The sequence below is a fragment of the Macadamia integrifolia genome, unplaced genomic scaffold (genome assembly GCF_013358625.1).
Source record: "Macadamia integrifolia cultivar HAES 741 unplaced genomic scaffold, SCU_Mint_v3 scaffold_113A, whole genome shotgun sequence".
NCBI classification, from domain to species: Eukaryota; Viridiplantae; Streptophyta; class Magnoliopsida; order Proteales; family Proteaceae; genus Macadamia; species Macadamia integrifolia.
The window spans coordinates 93,021-112,231 of record NW_024870617.1 but is presented as its reverse complement, the minus strand read 5'-3'; the positions used below and the strand labels follow the sequence as shown (position 1 = coordinate 112,231).

Here is a 19,211-nt window from a genome sequence, read left to right as displayed (position 1 = left end):
TTAAAAATGGGGTACTCATTTGACCGTTCTTTTTTTATTAAGTAAAAATAATTGTTGAATCAATTAATTTAAAAAGATTAATAAATTAGAAGTGAAGAAGAGAGATAATTTAGGAATATAAAAATAACAAAGAAGTAGAAGATGTAAAAATTTAAATTGAGGAGTATAAAAGAAAACTAAGGTAGGGCTACGGTCGTAATTGCCTCTATAGTTTGAGTGTATGACTAAATGTCTAAATAATCGTCTTTCATCTATTCGCCTCTACAAGTCTTTATATGACTACCAAAATTGTTGTATGACACTGGTATTCTCCACTAGCATGGTTTCAAGTATCGGTATCCATTGAGATTGATCTTTGATCCTTGATCAATTTAGATTGGTTATTTATATCATTATAGAGTAAATAAGTAAAATAATGCATACTTTTTTTAAAAAAATAAAGATAAAAAACCAACCGGTACTTGATCTGATTTGATCCGAATTGATATTGCCGATACCAAAATCGTTCCTTAAATCTATGCCCACAAGTTAGTTCACTCTCTCTCACAACTCCTCAACCCCACCCCCACCCAAACAAAAAAAAAAACATGGATAACATCTTAAATGGGGGGTCTCGGCATGATTCCAAGAAATCCCTACTCAAGGATAGAAATCAAGACAACCCAACATCACTGAGAAATAGAAGTACACTCAACATTACGTACACAAATAAAAACAAAAACAAGTAGGAAAAAAAAGCAAAAAGAAGGAGAAAGGAAAAATTCATAAATGTCAGCAGGAGTATCATCCAACATGAACTGAATCTTGTTCACTCCACAACTGAGAGATGTGGAGTGATAGCTTACTGATAGCTTGAAAGCGAAAAAAAGAGATCGAAGGGTAAGACTACTAGTTTCAGCCATCAGCCTTACTACTGTCCATAAAACACTGGTTTAAGGATTAGTATGATAACAAAATGGCAATTTTTAAATGCTCAAAAAGACGACTCGTAATGCTAAGGCATGCAACTGCATTTCCAACCCACAAAAAACATCTCAAATCTCAGCTTCCCCAGCCGCCACTAGACTCGAGTGTCTTCACTCTCTGTATCAAAATAACAAACACATATCACAAACAACCTTTAGCTCAGCACTAACAACAGAAAAAAAAACAAAAAATTTATACATATTAAATTGTCTAGCTAAAAAAAAGAGAAATCAAATGCACACTAGAATACAATATGGTTTTATTTCCTCTCATCATTCTTAATTTTAGTTCAGAAGTTTTAAAGGTAAAAGGGAGGACAAGAAAAGATGTGGCTCTTGATAGAATGTAATGGATGAATTGGAGTCCGTAAGATGCTGGGATCCATTCAATTCCAATGACTTCCCCTTCTTAACTTCCCTTTTTGTTGCCCGAAATGAATTGGAAGGAGACCCAGAAGCTCACATCTTGAAAGTTGATCAAGAGCAGAGTAGTTCAGATCAGTGGAGAGAGGGCCCAAGAGAAGGAAAAGACGAACGACCAATGGCACCGAAATGAGAGTAGCAGTGGCAAGTTCTTGAGGAGGTTCAAGTTGCATGAGAATGCGAAGATGGATCAGGTGAAGGCTGCTGCTATGTAGAATGGAGTGCTTGCTGTTACTGTTCCTAAAGAAGAAGTAAAAAACCAGAGGTCAAAGCCATTGAAATCTCCAGCTAGAAAGACACACAACAATTGATTGAAATTATAGTGACAGCTACTGCATTGTTGTAACCTTTGGATTCATGCAACAATTGATTGATAGAAATTATAGGTAATTGCAATGTAACAATTGTGAGAAAATTTATGATTTCATTTGTATTACAGCAGACTAACAGGAAGACCAAAAAAAAAAAGTGCATATTCAAAAGTCAAATTGGATGCAGCATAAAAGAAAAAATTACTGTTCTAACAAGCACAATTCCAGCAAAAACAATTTGTTTTTTGATATGAAATAACAAACAGACTCTTTTCAGCAAAAATATTCAATGCAAGGACCCCATGTCCCCTCTCTGCTCTGCTAAGATATCCATCAAAATTTATACAGATTAAACTGTCTACCTAAAAAACAAGAGAAATCAAATGCACACTAGAAGCTTCTGCAGACACAAGATACATCACCAGAATGTCAAACCCATCACCTCAAATACTAAACAAAATACTGAGAGTATCATCAATAAACAGAACAGAACCAACCCAGCAAAAAACAAAACTGGATGAAACAAATGAATTAAATCCTCCACAACATTCACATTAGGGAAAAATCAATGACCGACCAAAAACAAAGAGGAGAAATAAGAAAAGGGTTGCAATAAATTAATGGAAACAGTGCACACTAGGAAAGAGGAATTTTTTTTTTTTGTTTTATCAAGGTAAGCTGAACGTTAATCCAAACCCAAAGAGAGCCCATATAAGTCACAAAAGAATGAAAACATAAGGCTAAATTCGAGTAAATATTACATCACCTCGTCAGTCTTGACCACTATCTTTGATATTCTTCATGTAGTGTTCAAACACCTTAAGCTTATTTGCCAAAGAGGCATTCAAGAAGATGGGAGCTAATTCCTTATGTTGCATGAAGAATTGTTTAGCACGCAATTTTTTATCAATCTCAACTCCTGGAAGTGCATCAATCTCAATACATAAGTTTTTTGCAAATTCCTTCCGGGGGTCTTGCTTGGCCATCTCCACTATTGCATTTGCTATCACCTTCAAAGGACTACTAACCTTCTCTGCACCTCCTTTCTTCTTCTTCTCTTTGCTTGTCACCCCTGAACTAGGCCTACCACGGGAACGACTGCTACTTGCATTGGGAGTATAACGGGCACTTTCACCAACATTTTCATCAACATCGTCATAATTGTCCATGCTAATGAAATCATCAATTGGCACTGGAATGTAAGGCTGGTCCTCATTGATAGCATCAGATGAGTGTGAAGATCCAGCCCCGGTAGCAACTTCATTACAAAGCCAATCGGAAACTTTTAGGTGAATGGAAAGCACGCTATGCTCTTTCCAAAATCTCTGCTCTTTTTTCACAAAAAAAAAAAAAAAAATGATAATTAAATCTTGGATTGTCAGAATAGGAAACTATTAACTTTACATTTAGTTTAACTTTCTAACAATCTAGAAATAATGCATCCAAAACATTTAATTTACCTTGAATTCATTCCACACATGATGTGGTGCATCAAACCGCTTCTCATGGTCATTCCAACCCATTCCACTTTTTTTGCATGTCACCAAGAGACTTCAGCCTTGCTTTCCATATCCTGTAGTGATTGCGGCACTATCCCCAGACATATGTCATATGAAATCTATCATATAATTCAGTTGAGAGTAATTGAAATTGTTATTTTTTCAACCCATTATCCCCATTCTTCCCACTTTGTTGTTGGTGCAGAAGACGCTCCAAATAGTAGTGAGATATCTCAGAAGGCCATGTAACAATTTTTGAGTTAGAACCCTCAACTGCATCCATCTTTGCTACAATGAATCCAGACATCAAATATTCAGCCCAAAGGAAAAAAAAAAAAAAAAGAGGAAATAACTGTAACCATCCAAATTCAGCATAATATTCCAAAGAACGCATATTAATAGTCAAACCATGATATGAAAAAAGTTACTACAAACCAAGACACACAAAACATGTTCATGTAGTTCAAATTACGAAATCTTAAAACGAAACCAATTCTAGTTCAAGTAGTTAGGACAAAAGATAAATGGATTCAGTCTGTATCTTCTTGTGATTCATATGAAGAATCATGCATTTCTTCATCTGAATCATCTCCTGCCATCCAATCATTCCATATATGATCAACCATCTCCTCTCGGAATTGATCATGATCAAAGTTATCTTCATCATCAACATCAGAATCTTCATCACTGTCTTTTGCTTCTTCATTAGTATTCTCACCTGTAACTGCATTCTCCTGTTCAAGCCATTCCTCTTCTTCTTGAACACTATTTTGGGTAAGGATATGATTGTGTATCATAACACAAGCTTGTACAATCCTAGCCTGAGTCTTGAAAGGATACTCTGGTTGGGTTTTTAAAATCTTGAATCTTGACTTCAATAGTCCAAAAGCCCGTTCAATTATGTTACGTAATCTTAAATGATGCAAGTTGAACAATTATTTCTTGTCGGCAGTGAAACATTCGAATTTCTCCACTCTTTTAAGTGGTATCGAACGTTACGATAGGGTCTTAAGAACCCCTTCTGGTTTGCAAACCCTGCATCTACGAAATAGAATTTATCTCTAGGAACTGGTAGCTTCGCCTCACCTTCTCTGTGAATAGCATCATCTAATATTCGTGAATCAGATGCTGATCATTCCCAACCAGTAAGTATATATGTGAACTTCATATCAAAATCACAAACTGCTAAGATATTTTGCAATATATTTCCCCTCCTATCGCGAAATGTTCGATGTTGAGCAATTGGTACCCATGCAGGGATATGCGATCCATCTATGGCTCCAATGCAATCCTTAAAGTAAGGATAAAAGCTCCTATGGTTACCTGATATTCGCTCATGTGTTATAGTACTCGGAGGCTTCAACAATATCGGGTACATTTTGAGAACTGCTCCCAAAACACCGTTGAAATACCAACTGATAGTTTCACCTGAATGCCCAAACATATGTAAGAGGACGCGATTCTTAACATTGTGACCGATTACATATAAAAAAATAACCACTTCTTCCTCCACTTGAACGTTAATTGTATCATACAGAAGACCCTTGGCACGCATCACGTGACATAGGTTAAAGAACGCCTTTCGACTCATTCTCATCATGTTTCGGCATGTCTTGTCAGTATGTCCAATGATTCGTTGTGTCTCAACGGAGCCACATTGAGGCTCATTACGATAAGGTTGTTTACATAGAAACAGTTTCTTATACTGTTCCACTGCTATAACAACTGTAGTAGCCGCAAATATTATTACTTTCTTGCACCTCTGATAATACTCATCGTATTCATCATCACTATCCATTTTTTATGTAAATCTATAATTCAGAATTAAACAAGCACTTCAGAAAATCAGTAATGTTTTCATATGCTAGAAGCATGTATGAAAAACCAGAAAATTGTAAAAAAAAAAAAAAAAAAAGTTCAATATGATATTAAGGTATTGAAACCAAGAGATGGGCTTATAAGTTGAGGGAGGTTGATCTTAATACGAGGTTAGACCTTCAAAAGTCTATTGATTCACTAGAAAACAAGAGGAAACTTATGGAAAGGGAAGAGTTACTGATCCTAGAGATGAAACTTAAGGAAGAAATTGATTGTATCAGGGCTCAGAAAGAACTCCATGGACAGAAACACTATAAGGTTCTCTCATAATATCAGGGCTCAGAAAGAACTCCTAGGTAATCTCCTTGCTTCTACCACCTATGCAAATCTTGTATGTCGAAAATGAATGGAAGAAAACACAATTTCTCATCAAATACAATAATACAAGCCCAATATGTCTCATGGGATTCCTCATCAAAGATTCATTAAAAGTTTAAAACAAATAAATAAATAAATAAAATTTAGGATGTATGTTCAATTTCCGAAGAAAACACACACAAGTTATTTGTCCTCAAAAAAAACCATGAATTAATGAGGGCAGATTGAAGAAGATTAGCTACTGTTGTTGTAGACAATAGATTTAGTATAAGGACATGATAAAAAAATCTTGGTGAACTGGACCATTATATAATGGCGGTCCCCAATTTCTAGCTATATTTCTGGTTGGTGATAAAAAAAAGAAGAGAAAACTAAGTTCTCTATGGTAATGAATTCCCTACTTCCTAAATATCAAAGGTGGGGCTGTAAGTAAGTGTTTCTTACCCGTTATGAAAAGGAAAGCTTAGACAATTACACCCGATAAAGAATCCACTTGTCGTATGTCTAGATAGAGAAATAAAGTCAAAATAAAATCAAAGAAAAAGATTGTAAAAACTTCTTGTGGGCAATCGACCCATGTGAGCTCCAATTTGCTGATCATCTAATGTGCTTATTTTGGCAATTCACATGTTGAATAGAAAAGACATGGTCTAAATTGTTCATGTATCATTTCCAATACTTGTTAAAAAAAAAATTTATATGTAAGAGCATGCAAGTCTCATCATCATCATCATCTCTCTTCGTAATAACAACTCAACATAATCAGAAGGAGAATCACTAAATCCCACCAATCAGAGACTCAATTACTATATGCTTACATGGATGATAAATACAAGTTTCCGAACCCCCATAAAAAAAATTATGGATTCAACTTACAATAATCCCAAGTTTATATCTATGACTTGATGAAATTTCATTCTAAGGTAGAGAATCCACAAATTGATTCATTCAGAGATCAGAATAGAACCCATCTTTCAATAACCCTATTCTCAACAAAACTAAAAGCACCAACGGTTATAACTCACTCCCAAACAAAGAAAATTCAGGGGCCCCTGCATCTCAACAATAGCTCTCCCAAACATCTTCTGTAGGACTACTATGGAAGAAAGACAACAGAAGAAGGTAAGAAGAAATGGTAAGGATCGGTTCTCTTTTTAATAGAATGGAAGAGAAAGAAAATTAAGTGTAGGAAGAAGAGGAAGACCAACCCCAGAAACTGAAAATAAGTTATGGAACAGAGCAGGTGAGAGGCAGGGGAGAGAATGATAAGGGGAGAATAGGTTCTATCTATTCATAGGTTTTGTCTATATACTTGTAACTCGTAGGGACTAGGAATAATCCTCTTAAGCGTAGGCACTTGCAGGTGAGGTTGCAGAGGAGATGGAACTAAATGCACTGGGTTGAAATCTTTGCTCTTCCCCTGTCTCACGCAGTTAGGGGCTGCTACCGTCAGTATAGAGCTGACCAACCCAGTAAAGATCCTTCCTTTGATCTGCCCTCTCTTTGGTGGAATGCTAACTTCTTCTTACTTCTTGAATTTTGAAGCTTCAATCTCCATTGTTGTGACTTGGGTAGGAATTACAATTGCAGGAAGAAAAAGAAGAAGAAGAGGAATTTGAAAGTGAAAATGAAACTTGAAGCAGGTAGAGGAAGAAATCAGAAAATCGAGAGGTAATGAGAGACAACCTACACAAATTACATTAATAAAATGGGAAGAGAAGAAATAAATGGCTACCATCTCTGGTTGTCTGCAAACTTCAAACATCTCAAACAGAAAACCCCCAAATCGTAGTCTCTCCCATTAACATCTCAGAAAACCCCCAAATCTTCCAAAACCCAAATCATATTTTCATGAGAGAAGAATAGGATTCAAGAAAAAAAAAAAAGAAAGAATTATTCGCAATGCAAAAGGAACACGCACCCAACAAAGAGAGACTTACCTTCGAACAACCAGAACCAAACGAGGCTTGTGGCTGACCAAAGGTTTGAACAACGAGAAGTGAATCTGCAGAAGAAGATTAGCAATTTCAGATAACAAAACTCAAGACATTAAATTTAAAAACCTAAAACCATACAACACCATGAAATCGAAATAGAGAGCTTCTAGTTTTAAAAACCAAACCCTACAACTCCATGAAATCGAAATAGAGAGAGGTAGACAGAGAAAACGAGAAAGAGAGAGAGAGAGAGCTTACCAGTCATCGGCGGTGGACTCTCAGTGAGAGGGTATCGAACAGAGAAACGAACAGGGAAAGCTTTTCACAATATCAAAGGTTTGGACTCTCGGTTAGAGGCCTCCATATAACGTCTTCCCACTTTTCCGTTTTTATATTAAGGGTTAAAATGGGGAAAATAATCCTCTATTTTTCTCATCCCTGTTTTTCCTTGTTTTGCTACCTGCAGAACACGACACGTGGACAATTTTAAGACCAACGCATCGGATGTAATAATCCTCATCCAACCTTGACCGTTGGATCCTCTGTTGTCCACGTGTCGTGTTCTACAGATAGCAAAACAAAGAAAAACAGAAATGAAAAAAACAGAGGATTTTAATCCTTAAAATGGTTGCTCAAATTTGAGTTTTAGTGTTGATATAAACTCAGATTTGAGAGACATTCTTTGTATATTGGTCATTCATGGAAAGGAGGACTATCACTTATGAGGGTTATCCTAGTGGAATCAAACAACTCCAAAAATTAAGAATTATCATTCTAAAGAATGTCACCTTAGGATTTATCGAACCAAACACCCCCTAAGTGAATCATTTGATTCTGTACCTTTTATATGAAAAGTCACGTGTAAAAAAAGACTTCAAAACCTTAAAAGTGCTCGTTCATTTAAAAACAAACAAATTGTACTGAACATGTCAAGCAACATTTTGTCTATTTTTATTCCCTCAAAAAGGGTAAAAACATAAGAATCAAGTTTTCAGAACGTTACAATAGAGAGCCAAGATGCCTCATAATAAGGCTCCCATCGAATTGGCATGATCCACGGTCAAAATAAGTCATCCGGAAGCTTCAGTGCTCCATTGACCTTGGCGGGTGTTGAGATCTGCAGGCTTGTCCTTATTGGGATTTTCGAAGATAAGATGCTTCAGTTCTTCACTTACCTCTTTGCATTAGATGAACTTGTTCTCATAACACAGTTCCTTTAATCCGAAGAAATCTAGAAAATTTTCCTACTGTTTGGGTTGTTGCTGATCCACTATATAGCTCAACAAACCGTTCTCTTCTTATTGTTGTTTCCTTCTCTACTGTGAGTTTCTGTTAGGCTTTGGCTGATTGTTGGCTTCTAGCTGTGCCTTTTAAACTTATGCTTCAGACCTCCTTATCATTTCCCTCTAATAAAATTATGGAAAAAGAATGCTACTTGGTAGCATGCCCCCTACGCTGGAAGGTTGAGGAAACACATGGATTTAAACAGGGGATGCCATAGGTGAAAGGCATCATTTGGCTGTCCTCTGTGTCTAGACACAACGTACGCACAACATTACCAGGGATCATTCATTTCCCCCCAGTTGAAAAGGAAAACTCTCTAATAGTGAGTGAACAGATCTGAATTCGGGATAGCAAGTTGTTTATTAGTCATTACCATGATGATGAGAGAGAACAAGAGATGAAAAATGAAATTAGTAGATCAGTCAAAGCAAGATCTTATAAGAGTATATAGGAATTAGGATAGGCTAGTCCCCCAATATCTGTGGCTCCACTGTTTTTTCACATTTTCTGGGACTGACCCCTAATTTTATGTACCAGTAGTCATTGCGTTACCGTTCCGGCCATTTGGCACACTTTCATATCAGCCAAACGGTTTTCCATAATATGCATCGCAAGGATAGCCTGCATGCCGTGTCCAGTCTCTAGACTCCACCACAGAGTGACGGGAAAAGCATCAAAGGTGTGGCCGCCGGCCGGTGCCACACTGGATTGGAGCAATTACGGAATTTTAAATAGTGCCAAGCCCAATATACAGCACAATGCAGTTCAACTTAAAAACCCAAATATCTCATGAGCTGCACTCTCTTTTATGTCTCAAACTTTGTTCTGACAGACCATGTACAAAGCAACATCATCAAATTTGCTTCTCTCTCATCAAATTTTGGAATCTTTCAAGGACGAAGACTCGTTCAGATATATCTCCGCAAGTGCAGTGTGCAATGCCGCTCCAATTGGAAGCACATCCTCATCAAGAAAGAAGTGAGGTGAGTGTGGGGAGTGAACAGATCCTGCCGCTTCATTTCTTATTCCAATACCAAACATCACTCCAGGAATCACTTCCTGATAGAAGGCAAAATCCTCACCTGCCATCACCTTCCCACCTATCATCACGTTCTTGGGACCCAGCAAAAGCTTCCCCACCCTCATCACGTGCTCCTGCAACCTCTCATCATTCGTCACAGCTGGGTATGGTGGGTACTCTTCTTCCTTCAAGTTGACAACGGCCGTACATCTGTGTACACCTGCCTGCTGTCTGATAACCTGCAACCAGTCCCATACATAGTTATAAACCTGATCAGCTTGACTGATTTGATTACAGTAAATTAATTTCAACTCATTTAACGAAAACTATATCCCCCTTTACAAGTACATAAAGTCTTTACCAAAAAAAAAAGTACAAGTACATCACCATGTCCAAAAGTGTCATTATGCCATTATGGTTTAGGTTTGGTTTATACAGCTTACAATTTATTTGGTTTAGTTCCCTTCAAACAATGGTTTTCAGTCTAAATCCGAAACCAAACTGAACTGAATCACATTTCACTTTTCAAAACCAAAACCGAATCGGAATTTGTTTCTTCAATTCAATTCAGTTTTAAGCGTCCGGATTCCGTTTCATTTTTTGTTCCAGTTTCAAATTGACACCCTTACCATCTAGAATATGATGCAAGTGTGCAACCACCGTAGCTGCTCGGTGGACCAGGCTGAAATGGATAGGGGGCTGTGTATGCTAAAATGCTCTCCACAAAAGCCGACCCACCCTATAACTGACCATCATACGCAATAGAGAATGAAGATGTATACTAGTCATATCCACCATACCCAAAATTGGAGACTTGGCAAATAAAAGTGCATGCCATTGTCCTGTGTCCATACCCACCATATCCACTACTCTCCTCTAGACTTGGGCCTCTAATTGTGCTAGGCAAACTCATAATGTTTATACCTATGCTATCCTCCTACTCTTCTAGTCTGAACTGACAGTGCGGACCTCTCAAGTAGCCTCTACAAGGGGCACGAGCACATGGTCAAGATTATGGATGGCATGGTCAAATTGACTTTCCCCTGTATATTAGACACAAGCTCATACTTTCCTCCAACCCTCTGGCTATTTGATCACCGCCATCATTACCATCACCATTGTTGTGTCATCATTATCACAATAGATGGGGATGGTGTGGGAATGTATGATGATGATGCAGATGCAAATGCAGATGCCTTGGCTTGGCTAGACCAAACTTACCCACTATGGAGGCCAAAGCCAAGACACAACCAACCCAAACCAAGATTCTGGTCTGGCAAGGGTTCGTAGTTGATAATTAGGGAAGCAATCTCAGTATCTTTGATTCTCTTTTGTTTTAGAAGTAGTTTCTTCCGCAATCAATTGGTTTCTATTTTAGATTAGTTTCTATCTTTAAATTGCTTTCCAATTTTATGTAATGAGTTCTTCTTTAAATTGCTGTAAAACGATTATGAAGACTAGATCTGAAGAATTGAATTGAAATTGGATGAGTATTTTTCTTTGGTTGAAGTTATAGCTGAACCCGTCTTCTCCCTCTGTGAAATTCTTGCATCTCTTCCCTTCCATTCTCCTTCTTCCTCTTTATTTCTTCTGCTTTATCTTCATTATTTTTCTGGTTTTCCTGGCATACCCTGTTCTGCGCAATACTACCAGAACCGAAAGAAATCTTCGCTAAAGTTTTATTTCCACTCAATTGACCCTGGGGTTTGGGTGGAGAGTAGGGCTCTCATAGGCGATCAGGACTCTGGAGTTTCTTCCAAGCCCTCCTCTGTTGTGAGCAGGTCAACCGATTGCAGGCTCTGGTTCTCCTATCACCACCAGATCTGAATAGCAGGGACTACTTTTCATCTTTGCTTGCTGTTTGAAATATTTTTCCTGCCAGATCAAGAGGCCAGAGGGTGTCCAAGCTTCATCTAAGATTTGGGGTTGAATCAATGAACCTGGAGGGAGTTCTCATCACCGCAAGCTTTCCCTTTGCTGCTGGGCTACGTTTGTGTCGTGAGGTTGAAGAGAACCTCATAAAGTGAGGGGTTTTGCTTTCTTTTGTCTTAATTTCCATTAATACCCTTCTCTTATTCACTTATTCTCAATTGTCCTATTTTATTCTTAGTTCCAAGTCTACCCCTCCCCAACTTGTATGTTGCTTTTCCCTTTGAGATTTCCTCTTACGTTCAAGTTATCATCTATTTACCAAAGTGCCACCCTTTATTAGAAACTTCAAGTTATTTACAGAACTGCCATTATTCTTGATATTTGGTTATTTCACTATTGAATGGGCCCACAAGCGAGCCGATTCTGATTTTGAAACCCGGTTCCGCATCAGTGTGTCCACTGGAATGTGATCAGTCAGTGTCTTCCTTATCTCCCCTGCTAGGTTAGGATTCAAAAGGTTGAGGTGCCTGTGAGTGTAACTCAGCCCTCTTGAGAAGCCATATGCCCAAATTTTTTTCCTATTTTGTTTTGTTTATTTATTGAATATGAATTCACATCTGCATTCCACAATATTGTTGACATCATATGTATTGAATTAATGTCTTGCAATTCAACATCTATGACTATGAATTGCATACTATGTCTTTGATTTGAATAAATTTTTTTATTATTATTTATTTATATATATATATATATATATATTAGAGATTTTTGTAGTTGCATGACATAAGTGGAGTATTATACGCAAATAATATTCAGGTCAGTTCATGCCATGTTAGGACTGGTATCATTGTTTGCAGAAATGAATATCAAATTATGCTAACAACCAGTTTACGTTATTGTTAACAGGAAGTCAGGAAGAACAATAGCAAACAGAAGAAGGAAAAAGGTGAAAATGACATGGAAGTCATGATAATAAATACCTCTTTTACCCTCTTCTGGAGTTGATGAAGGCCATCAGTGGTGAGACTCCTCAAAGTGCCACCAAATTCGACAAACGAGGGAATGACATTTAATGTCAACCCTCCTCGTACATAGGTAACGGATAGTACCTTCAACAGAAAGCTAATATCAGCAAGAAGTCACATAAGATGCATTTGATCATTACTAATAGCATAAAATATTAACAATCGAAATAAAAGGGAAGGGGATGGATGACTGAACGAACAATGGGTGAAAATATCTACGATTCTAGCACTTGAATCATTCAGAATAGATGATGAATAGTTGCTACGAAACCAGGACCATCTCTTAGACTGATTGCCAAGGAAAGCAGACATCATTATGTGCAACCATCCAGATCCAGGTCATGTGGAAGCTCTTCATGAAACATTTAGATTAAGGCTCTGGTGGCTGTCAGAAAAGGGCTCAATTGGACTGATATAACAGACTGCTTGTGCATGTGTCAACATTTAATAAAGCTCAATGTTCAAAAGTTTACAGGGACATCTGCTTATGCACTCAACAGCTGAGATGGCTTTGAATATGGTGCAATGGAGAAAAAGAATCATATGACCAAACAAGGAAATCAAATATGAAAAAAAGACATTATTGCCAAAAGGAAAATCTGAATTAAACAAAACTAGAACTACATTAGGAAAGACTAAAAGAAATTGAACTGAACCACAAAACCTCAAGATTAGGAGGGGAAAAACAGTTATCACCAAAAGCCATATTACCACACAATTAGAAAAGGAAAAGAAGAAAAACAAATGAAGGACTTTGTGTTCATTTCACTTCATAAAAGTTGGAGCATGGCAAAATATTCAGACAGTTAAAACTCCTACACTTAATATCACCTCCAGTTCAAAACATCGGAAGCATCACATGCACAATTTCACTCAATCAAATTAAGCACAGATTGGAAATAAACCCTCCTCTATTTCCCCTAAAAGCTGACTTTCCTAATCCCAGACAGCCATTAAGAACAACTTAAAACTCTTCCGAGTCTTCATCACAATAAAACTTCTAAGACGGGCTATGAAGTAAACAGAACCCTCACTCCACTGAACTTACACTCTATTTACTCAAACTCCCCTGTCAGAAGTTTCACCTTTGATTTCCCCAAAAAAGTGAACCCTTACCTCTTCTTCTCCCTGCTGTTTTGAAAGAGCAAAATTACCCCTCCTATTAACCTATTAACCTGTTTTCATCACCTATGAGCTTCCATCCTTTGGCAAGTTCTGGTCTGGTGTTGCCTATGCCTGGAAACAGACGGGCACGAAAAGGCCACGCTGTCCACTGCCCCATGCACTGAAGATGCTCCCACACGCCAGCGTAGGCAACACCAGACCGGCAGGGTTCTTTCTCTCTTTTATTATTAATTTTCCTATTTTTTTATTCTAATCACTAGGGGATTTTGTCCAACAAATACACTTCTCTTCTGCTTAAATGATGCTGCCCTGTTCCAAATTTCTTGCCTTTCTGGTGCATTTTTCAACAATTTCGAAGTCTTGATACAGCTTTTTGAAGAAGCATGGTTTTTCTGGCTAATGCCTCCAAACTTTCCCTAGTTCAGGTGAAGTTGGAAAGGCCCATCTCCTATAGAAGGGGTAACAAGTCTTGGATATTGCTGCTTCCAGCAGATTTGTGGAAAAAAGGAACAGAAGAGAAAACAAACTTTGGAGATTGCTGTTTCTCCCTCCTTCTGTCATTTTGATATAAAATAAAAATAAACTTTCATTACTCCCAACTATTGAGAACTGCAAAACAAATGATGGTTTTCCAGTTTATCCAGGGCTCTGTGTATCATCAAATCCCGAGTTTCTAAACCCTTCTCCAGTACCCCAAGCAACGTTTTTTTCCCAGTTACCTGTTCATTCATTTAAATCTAGCTAACAAGGAGAGTAACAGGGTATATTTGTCCAACATGGCATCAGACGTAAAAGCTATACAAGTTTAGTATTTTCTAGAAAATGAAGGATCCTATAACATAAACTTAAACTCTTCAATTCGTACTAGATCACTCCCCACAAATTCAGACATGGCTTTACGCTTTTACGGCAAATGAACAAACCACCATGGGTGGGTAGAACAGTGTTATCAGGCCTGAAACTGGCTTAATTCTTTAAGTCCAATGTCAAATTGACAAAAGGGTTAACATTTAACAGTCAAAGTAGGTAAACGAATTAAGCTAGAACCCCTGCGTAATGGTATAAGAATAGTGTTATTTTCTCATTTTCAAAATAGGGTTGAAATAGTATGAAGACAAGAATATGCTAAAAGTACCCATTAAACAAACAGGGTTAGTGGTCAAGGAAAGAAACTATCTTAGGGGCGTACTTGACTATGGAGTGGATCCACTTCTCTCGAGATGAGGTGCTGCAATGATAGGATTGCAAATGATGCGGCAAGAACTGGATCTACATTCATTTGGGGCATTGCAGCATGACCACCTGTTCCTTCTATTTTTGCTTCAAAGATACATACAGCTGCTAGAGCAGGTCCTGCATTGGATTCTATGCTTCCCGTGGGTATGAAGTAGTTAACATGCATTCCAAAGATTGCTTCAGCTTCACCAAGGGCCCCTTCCTTTAACATGTGAGCTGCTCCAGCACCACCCTCTTCTGCAGGTTGAAAAAGGAGTCTCACAGTTCCCTTCAACATCAAGTAGCCGAAAATGTCAAGGCATCCCAACCAAGTCAAACAAAATAATGACTTAGTTTAATAACAAGTAACGATTAGCAGGAAAGGAAAAGATTGATGAAATTAAGGTTTTAACCAAATGGCTCCTCCAGAATCATCCAGATGAAGTTCTCTGTGTTTCGTTTAACAGAATATGATAGTTGAGGGGCACAAACAGATTCCAATCTAAATTAGATGAGGAGAGTTGAGAACTTAGCTAGTGACGAGGTAAAAACAAACCCATGATCAAACAGGCATTCTGAAGACTTACAGTTCACTCTTACAAATCTGTACAGTAGTGCAGAATTCAGCTATTCATATCCATATCATCCATTAATCACTCGAAAGAAAATTCCGGTAGGCATCTTTAAGGAAGAATTGATCTAAAGCCCAAACGTCTTATATTATTGGGAGACTGGAAGTGGTGAATCGAATCAAAGACTGACCTGGAGATGATGTTTCCGTTGATTAAGCAATTTAGCTGCTCCAAGGAGCATGGCTACATGGGCGTCGTGTCCACATCCGTGCATTCTACCGTCAATTTTGCTCTTATGCTCCCACTCCACAAGTTCCTTGATCCTCTCAAACGCAACGAAGTCAAACACGGACAAGAATGAAAAACGAAAGCAAAAATGAAAGATATAGTAGTGGAAGTAGTAGTGAAACTATGACGAGAGGGTGATTTGTAGAGACCTGCAACGGAAGGGCGTCCATGTCGGCTCGTAGGGCAACAACTGGGGGAGAGCCGGACCCAATCAGTGCGACGACACCGGTTTTGGCAAAGGGGAAGGAAAAAGAGACGCCGAGCCTGTCGAGTTCTCTACGGATAAGAGCACTGGTGTTGTGCTCTTGGAAACAAAGTTCTGGGTTTTCGTGGATCTCTCTCCTGATGGAGACCAACCAGTCTGTGTCTCGTAAGGCGGAGTCCATTAGCTCTCTTGAGTAGCTCTCATGAAAATTACCGTGCAATTCAGAGAACAAAGAAGCAACAAAAAGGGGTAAAACGGCAAGAAACAAAGTTAACAAGAAGGACCTACTACACCTACCCAAGTAACCCAACATCTCCGATCTCAGGCAACAACTAAACAAACATTGAATCATCAATCAAAATAACAGTAAAGCAGAAACCCCAAACAACCCGGAAAACGACCAGAGTGTCCGTCCACTCTCTACAGTCTTTTATTCAGTTTTACACTTTTACTGAGGTGGATATATGAATTGAATGATGCCATGTCTCAAAGGCGGTGGTGCCAAGTACAAACTGCCGAGAAGCCGAGCCCAACGAGACTGGGGAGAGAAGAGGAGGATGAGACGACAGGTAACTACCCACCGAACGCAGCCAAACATTAAGAAATAGAAATTGGGTGGCAATTGATGGGGTTCAGATAACATTTTAAAACATATAAGTCAAACCCCCCCTCGCTTGTCTATATTACATTCTTCTCTCTCAAATTTTGTTTATTACATTTAAGCCCATATATCCTAACACGGTTAGACTAATGTTAGTTTCGAAAATAAAAAGACCTAATTGTCCTTAATCATGTAAACCTTACTTACCCAACCAAAGAGAAGAGGAATTTATCTTGTTCGTCTAAGGGGGAGATCGCACTATGGAACTTGAATTCAGCCATCATTCCTTGAGATCTTTGGTCTTTTAGCCCTTGAAGATTCTCTTATGCAGATTCTGCTCTATACCTCAAACTCATCAATTGTCTTCACTCCTTCCCTGATTCACTCTATCTTCGAAATTAACAATGTGGAAGAAGAAGAAGAAAGAAACTGATAAAAAACGATTGACAAAAGAAAAAAAAAAGGATTTTCATTTGAGACTGATGGTTTCGTGGAATCAATAGCTTATATATAGTGGGGGAATTGAGTTCAGGTAAATTTCATTTTCTTGACAGCACAAGGAAAACAAACTGGAACAATGGGTGATGCTTGAGCTCCCAGGCTCTTGCACATTGGTTTTCATTTCATTAATTAATGCAAATTTCTACAGGTGGTTTGGATTTTTTTTGTTGCTGATTTTTCAGCTAGTGTACCATGACAACAACACACAAGTGATCTACAGAACCGCCACTGGTTTTGGAAGCCCATAGGGTCTTCCTCTACCTCTGGCTTTTACATTGTTCATCGGTTGATTCAGAGCTTCATCCGTTCGGATCTTGAATATGTTCATCGTCTAGGTCTAAAATCCCATAATTGAACAAGAGTATGGCCAATTGATCGGAGGCCTTGAACCCCAAAAATTGGAATTGAGAAAACTGATTTTCTTTTGAAGTCTTTGATTAAAAAAACCTCTAAATCTTATTAGAGGCAAGTCTTATTGATTTTATACTAATTTCTAAAATAGGTGAATGAAAAAAAATAATGAAATGACCAATTCGATGTGTAGAATCAGGATCCATCGAAATCGGAGTAGACGGATTTCATCAATACCAATCTAATTTCTGGAATTAGGTTCAGTTCTTATCAGCATTTGTTAACATCAACCAACATTACCATGCCTGAAAAACTTTGCCCGAGAGAGGTCACTTGAACTTTGGAGATACAATCGCCTGAGAAGACTTTGCCGAAAAAAGGTCTACGAACGAAACCTATCCAAGTGGGGGTTTGTTGAACACAATAAGGGTAAAATGGGATTTTCAATAAAATTATATCCACTTAACAGATTGACCCTCAAAAGATCCTCACAGTGTTAGTTTTTTGGGTTCAAATGTAATAAAAGAATTTTGAGAGGGGAGGACGTAATAGAGGCAAACACGAGGAGAGGTTGATGTAAATCACCCAAAAATAAAATATCATTCACTTCTCCTGTATTTAATCGAAATATTAACTTTTTGCACTTTATGAAAAATATCATTCCTCTTCTCCTATGTTTGGTACCCAAGAGAAGAAAAAGAAAAGAAAAAAGAATCTGGAAAAGGAAAGAGAAGATAAGAAATGAAATGGTGAGAAAATAAAAAAAAGTATACATGTTTGGTTACCATTCATTAGAAGAAAAGAGAGGAAAAGAAATGAAATGTTTGGTTACCATTCATTGGAGCAAAATAAAACTTCATAAAATTCAAAAAATGAATCTCCTCTTGGATGAGGACAAACCAAGCACAAAGAGAAAATTTTAAAATAAGAAAAAAGTACAAAAAAATCTTTTCTTTTCTTTTCTTCTTTTGGCTACCAAACATGGCCTAAAAGAATTATTGTTTTCTTGTATAGGTAGCAATATCATTGGGTGAGTGGAACATCAACTGGAATTTCTGAGTTAATTGATTAAAATGTAGGTGGAATTTGACATGATTTACCTATGTATTGATGCACGTGTTTATTTATGTTATTTTATGCATGGAGCTTTCATATAAGAATTTAAATGATGCTATCATTATAGAATGCTCTATTGAATATTGTTTAGATTCAATAAGTGATTTTATGCATGGTTTATATGAATGAAAAGTTAAGAAAATATGGTTTATGTGTATAACTGAGAATGGTGCATGGAAATGTTCAAAGGGAATAGAATGAAAATAAATGAAAAGATGAATGACTGTGTGACATGCCTGCAATCCTTTCCAACAGAGGGTGAGGTATTGGATGAAACATAGGTGTATGCCGGAGGATGCTCTGCCTAGCCAGCAAAATGACCCATTTGGGATGGGATGGGATGGGATGAGATATGATATACCACCTAGCTAGTGGTTTTGTCATGCGTACCACCTAGTTCGTGGTGTTGCATATATATGCCACATATCTAGTGGTTATGAGACTAGATTGTGACTGTTTAATACATGAGATGTCTCACATTTATGATTGCAGTTGGCAGTATATCCCAATGACTTAGAGGGAGAATTAGTAGTTTTAGAATTTAAAGTGATGATTTATGATTATATTTAAGAATGTGTATGAAAATGTTTAAGAAACTAAAAGTTATGCCAAAGAACGAGAAGGTGAGAGTAAAATCAAGAAATTACCCGGTGATGCGATATGCTATGTTCATAGTGTTTTATGAACATTTGGGCTTATCA

General features: G+C 37.7%; 2 protein-coding genes across 8 annotated transcripts; both read right to left on the bottom strand.

The window, feature by feature from the left end:
• Window positions 1-992: 992 nt before the first annotated feature.
• On the bottom strand, window positions 993-7,735 carry LOC122070816. 7 transcript variants are annotated; one of them, XR_006137979.1, is made up of 5 exons: window positions 7,590-7,735; window positions 7,335-7,399; window positions 3,160-3,486; window positions 1,429-3,024; window positions 993-1,083 (listed from the first exon to the last, which is right to left on the bottom strand). XR_006137979.1 is itself a non-coding variant. In XM_042635053.1 (5 exons), exons 3-4 carry the CDS (start codon window positions 3,220-3,222, stop codon window positions 2,470-2,472), a joined length of 618 nt encoding a protein of 205 aa, XP_042490987.1. In that variant the 5' UTR covers window positions 3,223-3,486; window positions 7,335-7,399; window positions 7,590-7,735; the 3' UTR covers window positions 993-1,628; window positions 2,466-2,469. The 7 variants fall into 7 exon arrangements, 5 of the variants coding, with proteins under 5 accessions (XP_042490987.1, XP_042490988.1, XP_042490989.1 ...); XM_042635053.1 differs by having other exon boundaries at window positions 993-1,628; window positions 2,466-3,024; XM_042635054.1 differs by having other exon boundaries at window positions 2,466-3,024.
• A 1,273-nt stretch (window positions 7,736-9,008) lies between these two features.
• On the bottom strand, window positions 9,009-16,541 carry LOC122070802 (IAA-amino acid hydrolase ILR1-like 5). The gene is made up of 5 exons (XM_042635028.1): window positions 15,886-16,541; window positions 15,639-15,764; window positions 14,851-15,165; window positions 12,492-12,620; window positions 9,009-9,875 (listed from the first exon to the last, which is right to left on the bottom strand). Exons 1-5 carry the CDS (start codon window positions 16,291-16,293, stop codon window positions 9,489-9,491), a joined length of 1,365 nt encoding a protein of 454 aa, XP_042490962.1. The 5' UTR covers window positions 16,294-16,541; the 3' UTR covers window positions 9,009-9,488.
• Between the last annotated feature and the right edge of the window lie 2,670 nt (window positions 16,542-19,211).

Coding starts and splice junctions, on each gene's coding strand:
- LOC122070816 (XM_042635051.1), bottom strand. CDS start 3,222: ATGGGTTGGAATGACCATGAGAAGCGGTTTGATGCACCACATCATGTG. Junction 3,025..3,159: donor ATGTGTGGAATGAATTCAAG/GTAAATTAAATG, acceptor AAAAAAGAGCAG/AGATTTTGGAAAGAGCATAG.
- LOC122070802 (XM_042635028.1), bottom strand. CDS start 16,293: ATGATTCAATGTTTGTTTAGTTGTTGCCTGAGATCGGAGATGTTGGGT. Junction 15,765..15,885: donor TGGACGCCCTTCCGTTGCAG/GTCTCTACAAAT, acceptor GAGAGGATCAAG/GAACTTGTGGAGTGGGAGCA. Junction 12,621..14,850: donor TGGATCCACTCCATAGTCAA/GTACGCCCCTAA, acceptor TTTCTGTTGAAG/GTACTATCCGTTACCTATGT.